Here is a 14746-nt window from a genome sequence, read left to right as displayed (position 1 = left end):
TTACGCAGCATCTTTTGTAAGCAGTGAGCAACAAGGTTTTCATGTACAGAGCATTGGTTGGTTACACGAGTGTTTTACAAGCCAAGCTTTTTGACCTCATAATAACTGTTGAAGGTTTGTGTGCCGCTTTATATTAGATGTCTTTAACTACTTAGCATTTAAAATAAATAAATAATTAACCATTTATTTACTTATTTTTTACATGTATGTTGTTCTGCAGAAGTATTGACAGATTGACATTTGCTGCTGATGAGGATATGGGTCGGGTTAGAGCTAGAGGTAGGTTCAGGGTTGGGATATTGTCAAAAGTGTAAATACATATCGTAATTACATGCAGGTACTTTAAATGCAACTACAATGTAACGACATGATACCTTTTACAAATATTTTGTGTAAGTACATAGTAGTTACACTTTATTTTAAGGTGTCATTGTTACAGTGTAATTATATATTTAAGTACTGAGTAATATTAATCAACTATATGTATGTACTATAGGGATAGGGTAAGATTAGGATTAGGTTGAGGGTTAGTTGCATGTAATTATGCATAATTTACTGTTATTACTATGGTAAGTACATGTAACATATGTAACAAGGACATCTAATAAAAAGTGGGTTTAAGAAAATAGATTTCTGCATTGCAGTATGGATAAATATATAGCAAGATACAGTATATTTCAGTTCTTTTTATTGATTCACGTCCAATTCAGTACAGGTTAATTAAGTAGCAGAGCTAGCACTTGTCTATATTTGTAATTATACAGTAAGGATGTCCACTGAAGGCAAATTTGTAGAGAACCCAAGTGCAGTTTATTTACAAAATGTGATCAAACATAAAACAAAGGCATAAACTCAAACCATGGACATGAACAGAACGCTTACCAACAGTGGTTACAGTGAAACATTACTTGACCAAGACACATGGCAAACATGATGGCTTAAATACACAAGACTAATGACTAGGCAAGGGACACCTGTTAACAATGAAACAATGAACCCGTGACAACACAGAACGCATTGCAGGATCAAATGACTGGAATAGGGGGGTCATATAACAGACATGAAACAAGAACATGAAACAAAACCAAAAACATGCAAAATGTTTTACTTGGAAACACATGATGGATAAATGAACTGTGTGTAACATTACAAGACAATTCAGTGAGATTTAATTGTGTTTTTGTGATTGTGATTGTGTTTATCTTTTTTTACAAACTTTGCAAAGCTTAAAATGATGGCCTTTGCATTAGTCGCGAGACAAAACACCGCTCTTCCGTTCCGATAACAACATTAAACAGGTTCTCCCCACTCAGTGAAACACCCACTGAGAATCCTGTTGATTGTGCCCTAGTTATTGGCGATTCTATTACACGGAACGTGAAAATGGAGACACCATTTTCATGTTTGAACTTTATTCAAGAACTGCTGTAAAGCCAAAACAATCTCTGTTACTTTAAACTATCCTTGTATCTCTGTAAAGCCGCCGCTTTGGAACAATCTACATTGTTAAAAGCACTATATAAATGAAGATGACTTGACTTGACTTGACTAGTCTCTTAGCATTTCATGGCAGCTCTAAAGATATTAGATCAGTGGTACGGTGAGATGAAAGTGAAATTTGCTCTTAACTTATATACAGGCAAATTAATATATACATATCTAATTACCCGTATTTTGTTTGAAGATATATCATATTAGCAACATGAATTCAAACCGAATGATTTCAATCAATAGGTCAAATAATACTTTAACAAAAGGTTTAATAAATAGCAAAGATGTCTTAAATGTATGTCTAAAGGCCTCATTATACTTCTGCGTCGGACCTACGCCGGAGCCTCAATGTGTTGGTTTTCATTTATACTTCTGCGTCGTTGTCCGCGTTGACGCGCGCAGAGGGAGCATGTGAAACCCGAGGGAGCGGTCCTAGCAGACCAATCACAACGCTTGCGTCCGCGTAGAGTTGACGCGTTGTTACATTTTTGGAGAGGTGCACGTCAGGGACGCCGAAGGGTACGCGCGCTACACATAGCCTACGACGTGAGTTCAACGCAGAAGTATAAATAGGCCTTAACAAATGGAATTGTAGAATAATCCCATTAATTATACAAGTTTTAAATAAAAATAATGACACTTGTCACATGTATACACACACGCTCGAGTCAAAGATCAAACAAAGTCTTTTAATGAACAAGGAGAATACGCGGGAGAATGAGAGACACAACTACACACTAACATAAATAGGACCAAACAGAACATAACCGTTACACCACTAGCAAAATAGATGTCTTCAGTCTTGAAGTATGCGCTTGGCTTTAGGGGCTTCAAGCCAATTTGCGAAGTGGTTCAGATCTTGTAGTGAAGTTGATGCTGTCACGTCAGCCTGTAGCCTAATGCATCATAGATTGCTCATGATACAGCAAGTTGAAATATTCAAACTTTTAGGATAAAGAGGTATGTCAACACATTTGCCAAGAATAAAGGCAGTTTATTGTATTTTAGTTTAGTGTAGATATTTAACATGAAATTCATCCCAGTGGCTTAAACTAAAACTCAGTTCACCGTATGCACTTTAGCTCAGGCCACACAGACACACTGTATATGCTTGAGTGAATCTTCATTGTAGTATGGGTAATAACTGATACTTTCTTATTATCAGGGCTTTCATTAGATATCACAGCAGACATATGACCTCTATATTTTCTATAATTACAAGGAAGAATGAGTACACACTATGGTTTTCCTGTGTAGTGGTGCGGTGTCATTGAAACCACCCTTCAAACATCATTTAGCAACATAGGGGTGCAACCATGGTAAAGCAACAACTTGCATAACTATTAAGAATTTGAAGCATCAGGAAGCTGAAAAAAATGGCATAAATGACACTGTGAAAAGCAGAGACTAAAGTTTGTTAAAGATTAGTCTCCACATTTAGGACTAAAATAATCAAGTGTTGGAATAAAAATATTTTGATCTATTAATTTCACTTTAGAAAAGGCTTCTGCAATCTTTTTGACATTTTTATTTTTGAATTTAGATAATCACGCTTTTTTTTTTTTTTTTTTTGATAAAATGTTTAATATTTTAAAATATGAAGTATACACTGCAGTTCATCCACTTACAGCAATGACAGCTGTGCAGACCTTATACATTCGAGCCAGTGTACAGCATTTCCCATGTGCAGTAATTGGCTTGTAGGAAATTTATCACAGAACCGTTTCCTCAACTTATCTGCCAGTGTCAGATGTGACTCTTTCTTTGAAACTCTGCTTCCCAGAGATCTCTCTTCACTGTTGCAGATGGAACTGGTATTGAATGTACGATTCAATGAAGCTGCCAGGTGAACGCTATTGCGGCGTCTGTTTTTCAGACTAGAGACTGTGATGTATTTGTTCTTGTGTTGTGCATCTGGACTGTCCACTTATCACTCTGTCCTGGTTAGAACCAGTTTGTTCTCTTCCTTCAAGACAGTATTGCATTGAAAATCCTTCCTTTTGCAAATGAACAATAAATTAGTTGCTAAAGGAATGTGTTTCTAGTTTGCCATTTTCAAGGTCACCTTTCTTTTATAAAGCGCTTTTAACAATATGGACTGTTTCAAAGCAGCTTTACAGTGATAATAGGAAATGAAAGAAACAGAAATTGTTTTGGCTTTACAGCAGCTCTAGAATAAAGTTATTGTCCAGCTAAAGTTAGTTTGATTGATTCACTTCCGTTGCAAAGATCATTAGTTATTAACTTAGGGGCCGCTAACACGACACCGTTCTAACAGAAAACCCTTAACACGCTCCGGCCGCTCATTCACACAACAACAGTGCCTGGTGTCTCGAGAACGCATTAATATTGTATTACTAATATTAGTGTAGACGCCATTCTTCTTATGATGTAACAAGTACATCAGGATTTATGGGGAGTGTTCCCGGTTCCATCTGACCTAATCAATGCAGCCTAACATTGAATTATAGAAATTGGTCATTCGTTATGTGTATGCTGAGTCAAAGAGATGTGTTTTTATCAATGTATCATTTTTAGCAGGTATTATCAACTGGCAGTAATTTTGAGATCACAATAGACGTGTGAAGGACTATAATTCGTTAAGAGCTCGCTCATGTACTGGAGAGCTAAACCATTTAGTGCTTTGTAAGTAATCAGCAATATTTTAAAATGTATATGATGTTTAATTGGTAGCCAATGAAGTGTTGAACCAACCAAATGTACCAAATGTAACTTGCAAGAAATTGTGCAAGTTGTGCAAGGTGCTTAATACTTCCAGTAAGCTGTGATTTTCTGCATGTCTTTAAGCAGCACAACCATTTCAGCCGTGTTAATGAAAAGAAATGTCTCCGGTACTAGTTTGTACCTTTTAGAATTTGTTTTTAATTTTATGATTATGTAAGTGCTTTTTTTTTATAGTAAACTAGAGTTGGCTAATAGCTGCTGAAAGTGAAGCTTTGCCATCACACATAAAATATATATTTTTAAATGTATACTAATAGAAAGGAAATGTACAAAATAAAATGTGGCTTTTGCTGCTATTTTTACTTTATTATTAATTAACTTTACTATATTAATGAACAGAAACATCAATCACTTTTATAATCATAACTTCATAACTTTATTGTAATGCAGAGGATTTATAATATATTATTTTGGCAGTGTTGTTCTGTAATGAGGAGCTAATTTTTATTTTTTTTAAGTCAGATGTAAATTAATGTCTCAGTTACACTTGATGTTGTCACATTTTCCTGGTTAAATAAACATTACTTGCGCTATAAAAAAAGAAAAGAAGAAGAAACCAAATACAAATCTATTTTTTTTTTTAATTATTTTTACATTACCAGTATATTTTATTTAATAAAACCAAGTATGAATATCATCAAGTTAGTGTTTTTAAGCATTTTTACATTTATTCCAAGATAATAACTCAAGGCAGTAACAATGTAAACAATATATTTTAATTTTTGAACTGATTTTCAGCTGTTTTTTAAATAGTCAACTTAATTTTGGATCATCTGTTGTCAAGCTCGGTCAGAGTCACCGAAATGTACCTTTAATTTCACCAAGCTGACTGCTCACTTAAAAACCCGCCACAGATCATGTTTTCAGGCCGTTTCAAGTTTTATTTTGACGTGACAAAGTGGTGATATCTAAGTGAGTTGTTTATTTACTTTTTAATTAGTCTTTCCAAGAGAGACAAGGACTCCCTCTGTAACTTTACCTGCAGGTATTGCTGTTGGACAGTGTTACTTTAAAAAAAAGAAATTGAGCGATTTACACACCTGCATTAATGTCATAATTTGCCATATTTGCATTGTTTTATTTTTGAACTATGGATTATTTGTTTCATCCATTTTTGTGCCCCTTCCTCCTCGCAGGAATCGCCCCTGTATTTTGAAGTGTATCACCGCTGCCAGTATTGTTGCAGGAGCCTCTGTTTGCCTGTGGAGGCGCTGTCGTAGCAGATATGTTGAAGCCATTAGTGAAATATATCAGTTAACTGCACAGACGTGAGAAAACTTAACACTGTGCAGTTACTACTGAGAGAATCTGCTCTGCTTGATTTCAAACCTCTGCTTGGTTTGAACATCAAGACTATTTTTTTTCCTGTTGTATTTTACATCTCATAGTTCATTCTCTACCAATTCAAACTTTTGAAAGTGGTGAATTGAATGTGGCAAGTGACTTACTAAAAAAGAATCGCTACAATTCTACTGCAGTGGCATGGCATCTTCACTTGTGTATCTGATTTCACAAAAATATATTTGAAGTGCCACACAGTGACCAAAAAGGCTGAAAATAAGTGTTTTAATAGAAAAGTAGTGTTTTTAAAAGAAGTGTTTTAAAAGAAGTGTGAAATAATGGTTTCTTTCTTCTCCTCAGATGTGTCCTGTGCGGCGGACGTCTTAGGCTTGGTTGTAGATGATGGTCTTCAGCATTCATACAACAACCATCGAACAGTTCAGCACAGCAAGGTAAAGAATATACAAGGTTTTTTTTTTTTCATCTAATTCGTCAATTTCACAAACACTGATATATTGATATTATATACTGATATACTGTATATTGCAGTGAGGTTTTGCCTTTAAAGTTGATGTACAGGTGAAATTGAAGGTCCCCCTCTGGTGAAAATCAAGCTTTTAATGTTGTTTATGTGTCTATGTGGTGTTTTTAATATGCTTTAAGACAAACCATGGGCAAATTCATAAGTCAACTCCATTGCTGAGTATTTTCTCCTTAAAACTGCAGCGCAAAGAAATTGCTGGTGTTTCTGACGTCAAAATCTTTAAAGGTACCGTATGTAGGATTGTGGCCAAAACTGGTACTGCAATCACTTTAAAAATACTGTAGAGCCGTGTATCCCCTCCCCCTCCCCCCTGACTCGAGGTTGCCAGATAAGCTGCAGGATTTAGCAGAAACGTAGGCTGCTTCAATGAGCTTCCAATGGCAAGTGACAACAAGACGTACACAGTAAGTTTTTTTTTCTGTTAATTGTGTTTATGCTTTATGAGAGATATTTTGATGAGTAATTACTTATTTAAAAAATGTACTAATTGTTGAGGTGCTGGGGCCATAATAGCTGAAGAGATAAGCGTTTTTGATTTGATATTTAATTTGATTTGATTTCTTTATTTTGAACATATAAATACAATTACAATTAAAAAAAAATCTGAGGAAAAAAAAAGGATAACAGTAAAACAAAACAAAAAACATATAGACTTAAACAACAAAATAAAATAACACTTCCTTATTTTCTCAATACGAAAAAAAAAAAAACCTTGATTTACAAGTGCTAAAGTTTTTGTCATAAGTAGGCTAAAAACAGAATAAACATTTGCCACAGAAATTATAACACGGGACAAATTCAATATCACCAATGGCTATCACAGGGTTGTTTTCAGTCCCATTAGAAAATATTGTTAGAGTAACTAAATTACATTAGCAATGGTCATACAGGTCAACTTGCAGCATGTGTAACTTAGTCCACGATATACGTGAAGAACGAATGACGAATAATTTTTTCTGAGGTAAAGTTAGGCTTGTCTCAGTTACGTTTCAAATTGCCATAATGGTCGTGCTAATGTTTTCATCAGCGTCTCAGCATAATGACAGAGAAACGGGCTCCTATAATGCATTGCAAATGCATACGTCCATGTGAGCTAACGTTACGTTGCTTGAACATGCATAACTTTGTTCGACTGTCATGAATATATGAAATGTCCATTGACATCCAGTACAAGTTAGCCAAGCATAGATGAATCTTACCTGTCCTGGAGAAAATTAGCAACGTTGGCGTCTGTGTTCAAATTCTTCTCCGTTTTCAGCCGTCTCCATCTTTCAAAAGCATCTCCTATACAAATTCTGGTTTTATTTCGGACTTTGTCACAACGAATTTCTGAATTATAACGAGGTCTTTTTGATTTAGTAACGTTAGACATTTTTATCCGACTAGAGTTAGGGTAGGTTAGGTTAGTTAGAGCAAAGCTGGCAACCCGGATCCCGAAACACTACTGACTTCGTGATTGGTAGATAGGTGGAGGGAGGCGCTCAGGCCAAAACACAAAATGACAACATCAACATCAGTTGAGGGCTGCAAGTCCACTTTTTAAATGACAATATCCTAGCCATACTACTGTTGTCAGTGATATAAGTATTTGAAATGAACATGATTTCTTAATGTCTAGTGACACATCAGGGAAATTTTATGATTAATTGAAATAGATTTCTTACATACAGCTCCTTTAATATCTATTTTATTTTAAATTAATTTGCAGTGTACAGTATGTGCATGCCCTTTTGTGTGTTTGTAAGGTTTTACTTGCACTACGAGGTGCTCACAGATGTCGCACAATTAGAACAGATTAATAAATATACTAAATGTTTTAATTCATATGTAAAAGTGCAAAATGTTTTTTGTGAGGGTTAGGGGATAGGAAATATCGTTATCAAAGGATAAAGCATAAAAGTATAAAACAATAGAAGTCAATGAAAAAAATCCTCACAAAACTACCAAAAGAAGTGTGTGTGTGTGTGTGTGTGTGTGTGTGTGTGTGTGTGTGTGTGTGTGTGTGTGTGTGTGTGTGTGTGTGTATTTTGAGCAGCAGCTACAGTGTCAAAGCTTGTCTGTCAGTGTTTGTTATCACTTAGTAATTAGCCTCTTCAAAGAGCTTTGGCCTTCACACTGCTCGCTTATTACTGTCAGCAACACAAGAGCTTGTATTTATGCTAAAGGCTAAACGCTCAAAGACAAAACCTTTTTATTGATCTTGTCAGTCCTTGCATGCTGAGCTGAGGGATGTCATAAACATCTCAGAGATGCATGTTTATGTGTATGTGTATGGGCATTGCTTTAAGACTGCATAGGAAGTATGAGTTCCTCTTTAACTCGTCTTTAAATCCGTTCTGCTCATGCAACCATCCATCTATCCCAGGAGGCTTTTTTTTGGCAGACCAGAGCCCCATTTTTTGTACGTTCTATTAATACAATGCTTGTGATTAAATCAGAACAGATTATTGTGATTTATATTAGGTGTGACATTCCTCTTCAATTATTTCCAACTAATTTGCTTTTGATTCTTCTAATTGGTGCACTTGATTCTAATTTAAGGCACTCAGTGTAGTGATAAATAAAGGGATGTAATAACGTTTTCCCACTCAAGAAATGGGAATTACTGTCATGTAATGCTTTACAAAATTACACAATGTACTGTCAATTCTGAGTGTCATTTATTAAATGACATTGTCTTTTATCTAAATCATCATACTTCAAACCCTCTTTGAGAGAGTTGTCATAAGAATTAATGCTATTCTTCATATATGTAACAAGAAATCATTTTTAAAATCTACCAACAATTTCTGGACCTTGTAAGATCAAAGAAAACAAGGCTAAAACAAGAAGAAACAAGTGTTTTTCTGTTGTCATTATGTCAGAGTTGTTAATGTAACTTCTCAGGCAATGGACTACTTGCACAACTACTTTAAAGATCTACTTATTAAAACTCGGGAGTTTCCTGTAACAGAGTTCAGCACACACACATACATGAGAATGCAGAGTATTCCTGTGCTTTATGACTCAATTGATTAAAACAATGAATCATGTTCGCTGTGTTAACATGAATTATCTTGAACCTGCTGAAATGTTGCTGTAAATATATTTTCTTTCCAACTGTGCATTCTAAATAATAAATACATATATTTTGCCACTAACCTGCAGCAGTCGGTCATAGTCGGTCATAATAAGCTCATCTTCTCATTAACAGTGTTTTTCTCTTGCTGATCATATTTCACACTTGTTGAGTTTACATTTTTAAATGAATTTGACTGATAAAAAGGATTGCGTGTGTGCGCTGGTGCTCTTATGAATGAATGAATGAATGAATGAATGAATGCGCGGTCCTTGCCTTAAATTTAACGATGTTATATATTCAATTTAACACTAAACAGTAGAGCTTAGAGGAGAATGATAGTCAACTACTTTGAATATTAATTAAGCATTTTGGACATACACATACAGTGACAATGAAAAATGACATTGAATAGTGATTAAATGTTCCCATGTTGAGTTTAGAAAATTCTTTACATAGTAATCATCAGAATATCTCTTCTCATGTCTCTGAAAATGTCCAGATTTTTCAGTGTGTTTAAACTTTACAGTGTATCTGTGCATGTTTGCTGTTTTTGTGGTTGCTTTATAGACATGCACTGTAGACTCATATGTGGAATTTCATGTGGAAGTCCCCTGTGTTTGTTTATATTTTCATAGGAAAAGATTGGTTGCTTTTATAGATTTGAAAGTGAAGTGTCCCTTGAAGATTTATATTTAAAGTCTGCTAGTTTATTAAGCCGTAAGCTGTGCACAGTAAACAAGGGGTCTCCCATCTATAGAGATTTAGTTATCTTTGAGTTGCAAGCCTGCTCCACTCTTGATGTGCAAATGTATTAATTAAAGGCTCATGTTGATGAGTTGCACTGCTTATTGCTGTCCCACACCAGGACAGAATAAATAACATTGGAAAACGTTGAAAAACTTGAAAATTCTGTCATTAATTACTTGCCCTCATGTCATTTCAAACCCGTAAGACTTTTGTTCATCTTTGGAACACAAATGGAGATCTTTTTAATGAAATCTGAGAGCTTTCTGTCCCTCCACTGACTGCCTAAACAACTAACAATATTAAGCACCAGAAAGGTAGTAAAGATATCATTAAAGGAATTTATATTACTCCAGTGGTTTAACTTCGATTTTATGAAATGATACTAGCGCTTTGCCCAAGAAAACATAATTTACCACTTTATTTACAAAATATCAATTTATAATAGAATTAATTAATTAAGCAAAAAATGAGAATTAATATATATTTTCCACTAAATTATGTGATCTGAGGAGGTTTGAACGGACTCTCCCGTCTCACTATACTCTTATTCTTTTAGCCAGAGCAACAGAGGGCGCTCATGGGCAGAGAACAAGAGTTATATGAGTTAAATTAGTTAATTGGAGTCTGATATCAACAAAAAAAGTCACATGGAAGAGAAATTAAACCAAATAAATACACAATTATAATCACATTTAATTTGTTCTTCAAGTATAGTCTCTTTTTTTTTCCATAATCATATGTATTAATTATGGCAATGGTTAGCATAAGTAGCCTTTAGCATCGCATATAGGTATATTTCAGACTCGTACAGTGATCAGAATGCCCATCGGATCGCAAGGAAGTTATTTCAAACACTCGCTGGTGTCTGAAAGTGAGTTTTGTGCTGAAACCTGTTTTAAATGTGTTAATTGTTAGCTGGTAGCCTGATATAATAACATGGGAAATGAGCAGCGGTGTTGACTGTCTCCTGAACTCTGCCTTTGTTCATGACCACTCCTCAAGCCCCAGTTGGACCAAGGTATTCGGCGGGCCCTGGAGGTGACAGTGGAAACACTTTTGGCCCAACAGTTGAAACGCGGCTATTGGGACCTGAGTGCATTTATGTGCTAGTGGTGCACAGCACTGCAGGATATGATGTTATTTTATATATTACACCATACTTTCTGAGTTCATGTTAATGAAGTGTCCTCTATTGCAAAGCTTTTTTGCTTGTGGATTTAAGAAACTTGAATTGTCCTTCTATAATGAATCTGCTGAGGAGGTGGATTAGAAGGGGAGTGATTTTTTTTTTTTTAAATATTGTTTGCAGAGGAACAACTGTGAGTCTCAACAATGACACCTTAAAATAAAGTGTAACCGTGTGGAGTCTTCAGTCAACCATCTGCCACAAAGAGATGGATTAGGAAATTAACCCTATTTCTAAATGGGAAAAGGGGCTGTATTACTTGGCAAAAAAGGCTCTTAAATATCAGGCAATGAACTTAGCTCAGCTTTTAAGTTGGTCTCAAACATGGCTTGGCAAAACACTTTTACTAAAATAAGATGGGAAGTCTTAATCATTCAAAAAATTATATCTTTGGCTGCAAAAACTTTAGCCGAACAAAGTGTTCTCAAAAGCCATTTTGGGAGCCACTCCATCATTTTCAGCTTCAGGCCCCCAGCGTTTAGCTTTGAACTAGGGGGGTGGGAATGACTAAGCCAGTCAGTCAGCATATGGCTGTGAGCTGACTAATAATCTGGGCTTATTTAACAGTACTGTACACAGCCAGAGGTCGGGAAGAGATCCGAAGGAGAGGAACAACAAACTCTACGAGCACTGCCCATGGGACGGGGTCGGCTCCAATGGCAGAGCAGAGCAAACGGGATGCCAGGCCATGCATCTACCTCACCGCTCTCATCGAGCTCTGCCTCTGTGAGCACTCGCCCGTCGAGTTTCTCTGCTCGTTCCTTACCATGTGCTGGTTGTGGCCAGACTGTGTCAAGGAAGGCAAGGACATCTTCCTTAACTCAACCCTTCTCACTGTACATCGGCTGCTTCAGAGCAAGATGGCCCGACTGCTAGAGGAGATGTCTGCCTGCGTGGCCTGCCAGAACGCTGCCGAAAGACCCCTTTTCATGGTATCAAATGCTATTGTATTTATAGGAGGGGGGATTGGCTCCTCTTCAATTTTTACCAAATAGTTTATGTGGATATATTTTTAACAGCGTTGATTGCATTGGTGTTCCTGTCTGAGGAATCATAGCTGTCATAGAAACATAGCTATTTTAGCTGTGGCTCATTATCCAACTGTGATAATTCAATATTTGTCATTATCACAATGGCATATTTGTTTTTATGAACCACTTGGCCCCCTCCACCTTGGGCAAAGCTTAGATTTGCTTTTGACACAGTGGGCTTCATTATTAAAAAACTGGATGCTGAAGAATAATAACAGTCTAAAATGTGAACTAGAGCATATAACTGCAAGTGCCATTTGGGTTGGATGGCTATCCACGCTGATTCATGTGTGTGTGTGTGTCTTTATTTATCGGGCTTTAAAAAGAAGATGGCTACAAGGCACAATTGCTGTAACCTCAGGCATGAATCACAGCCTGTCAGAGCTCGACTGCGCTGTGACAGGACATTTTCCTCTGAGCAATGGTCATTGCTTTCTCCAGGGACACTATCCTATTAGCTTCCCATACATTTTTTATTTTATTTTGTTGTATGAGCAGCACTCTTGTGCAAGCTCTTGTTAACTAACAGTTGGAAATGCCTCGGTTTTCAGATAGTAACACAATTACATGAGAATGTCAGACTTTAAGTGGTGCAAGAGTTATTTGCTGTTTGTTGGTGGTGACTTGTTGAGGAGGGGAGTTAGCATTAGTTTAACACCTTGCACACAGAATATGCCAAATGAGGTTAATCCTTCTCTTTGGCAAACATAAGACCCGTAATCCCTCTGCCTCCCACAGTCTCTCTCTTGCGACCTCAGAGAAGCCACCACTATTTGTTATTTGTTATTTCATTCAGCTAATAAAGCGAGAAGTTATAAGTGCTCAGTGATTGTATTTGTAGAATTTCCTTTTGTTTTATGGAACAAGTTTTATTACTACAGTAATTGAAGTCTGTTTGTGTAGTGTCGGTTAAACGAGTCAATAGTGTGTTGCACAGCTCTAAAAATGGCCTCTGGAGAACTTGACTTTATGATTTTTTTAAGAAGGGTAAATTAAGAAGTATTAATCATATGCCCCAAAAATATATCCCACTTTGCACTTTTAGAGAACTGGGGGAAAAGATCATGGTAGAGGTAGCTCTTTCTTATTTATTTTTTTTTTGATATTCTAAAGCAATTGCACTGGTACTTAAAGGTCAGAAGAGCACATTTTATCTTCCGCACGAGCAAGACATTGATATTTGTTTGTGCTGCCAGGAAAAGCAAAACTGAATTTCGGCTGTGTGTGTATTGTGCTATAGAAACAAGCTCAACTTGCCGTGCCTAACTTTGCCTTGCCTAACAAGCACAAAGTGTTATAAAATTGATGTTGATATAGACTGATACCCACAAATACACACTATTAATGTCGGATTCTCAAGAATTTGTCATTTACCAAATTCTAATAACTTTCTGTCATGACTGGTATAAAAGTATCTGGTTTACTGTGCTTTTTTAAACTTTACCTCAGTAAAGGATGCGCATATATTTGAGATTACAAATGTCATCCATTCAAATACTTTATGAAATATTGTTTCTTTCCAATTCATTGGAAATTGGGTGTCAGATTGCAAGATAGAATACAAACTGACATGGCTCAATCCAAACTTATGGGCTCACCTCATTTGGTATGAATCCAAAATGCTTGCATATTGGTGACGTAATGTTTGGTTGCTAACAGTATTATTACTTTGTACTCTCAATGTCCAAACCCATGATTGTTTCTGATTTATTGTCAGTGTCATTCTAGCACTTGCTCTGGGCTTGTATCTGAGCTGTTTGCCGAATATTTTAGGAACAGCAAAGGCAACAAAAATATATTTATTAAAGGTGCTCTAAGCGATGCCGGGAGACGTAACTTCTTGTTGACATTCGAATTGTTGTCAAACAAAACGGAGGCTAGCTAGACCCTCCCTCCTCCTCATCCCGTCTCCTCCCCCCTCCCCTCCCTTCCGGCATAAAGGAAAGTCAAAGTAGTCACTACAAACAAAGTTAAGTTTTACTGATACTTCATTCAATGAGTAATGTCACTAAGTTAGATAAATGCTTTTCTATATTGCAGAACAGAATGCAGAAAAAGAGAAACATTATCTTAAAATCGTTTCGACACCTGAGGTTATAACTATAGCTCCCATACAAGGACCCAATAATAGCATGATAACGTTAGCTTCGCATTTCCCAGTGAGCATAAACAATGGTGGCGTCGTAAACAAATTTAGTCAAAGTTGTCAATACAGCCTATAAATGAACATTCAAATTCATAACAAACAGTGGGTGAAAAAAATCATTCACACACATTGTCGCCCTACTGTGAATTTGCTTGATCATTTACAATAGAGATTGATCGCTAGCTGCTAGAAACATATGTTGTATTCACCAAAGTTAACGCTGACTGCATAGTTCTAGCTAATTACATCCTTGTGTTGGTTTGGCGAACATGAACGTCTGTTTAGAAATAAAAACGGATTTACCTGTTCTGCAAAAACAGAGCAACTGAATGTCGAATTGGAAGCCCTTCTGCCGGTGGAGTTCTCGCCAGCTTTTAAAGGTTTTTCCGATGTAAATTCGGTACTTCGCATGTTCCTTATCCTTGTCCCTCTTCTTTGCAATTTGTTCATCGGAACATCGTCTCTTTGGTCGTGTGTCGGCCATAATTCAAACTTCCCTCTTCATGCTGCTCTC

At 36.4% G+C, this 14746-nt stretch overlaps 1 protein-coding gene across 4 annotated transcripts in view; it reads left to right on the top strand.

The window, feature by feature from the left end:
- The window catches only part of tiam2a (TIAM Rac1 associated GEF 2a), a 108826-nt gene that overhangs the window by 71810 nt on the left and 22270 nt on the right, over positions 1 to 14746 (top strand). For all 4 annotated transcript variants that reach the window (XM_081348014.1, XM_081348011.1, XM_081348012.1 and 1 more), the window contains one exon: positions 5878 to 5969. In XM_081348014.1, the coding sequence (XP_081204140.1) occupies positions 5878 to 5969 (92 nt within the window). The remainder of the gene's footprint in view (positions 1 to 5877; positions 5970 to 14746) is intronic.

Source organism: Scardinius erythrophthalmus (genome assembly GCF_964197995.2).
Source record: "Scardinius erythrophthalmus genome assembly, chromosome: 19".
Taxonomy (NCBI): Eukaryota; Metazoa; Chordata; class Actinopteri; order Cypriniformes; family Leuciscidae; genus Scardinius; species Scardinius erythrophthalmus.
This window is presented reverse-complemented; position numbering and strand designations above follow the sequence as displayed.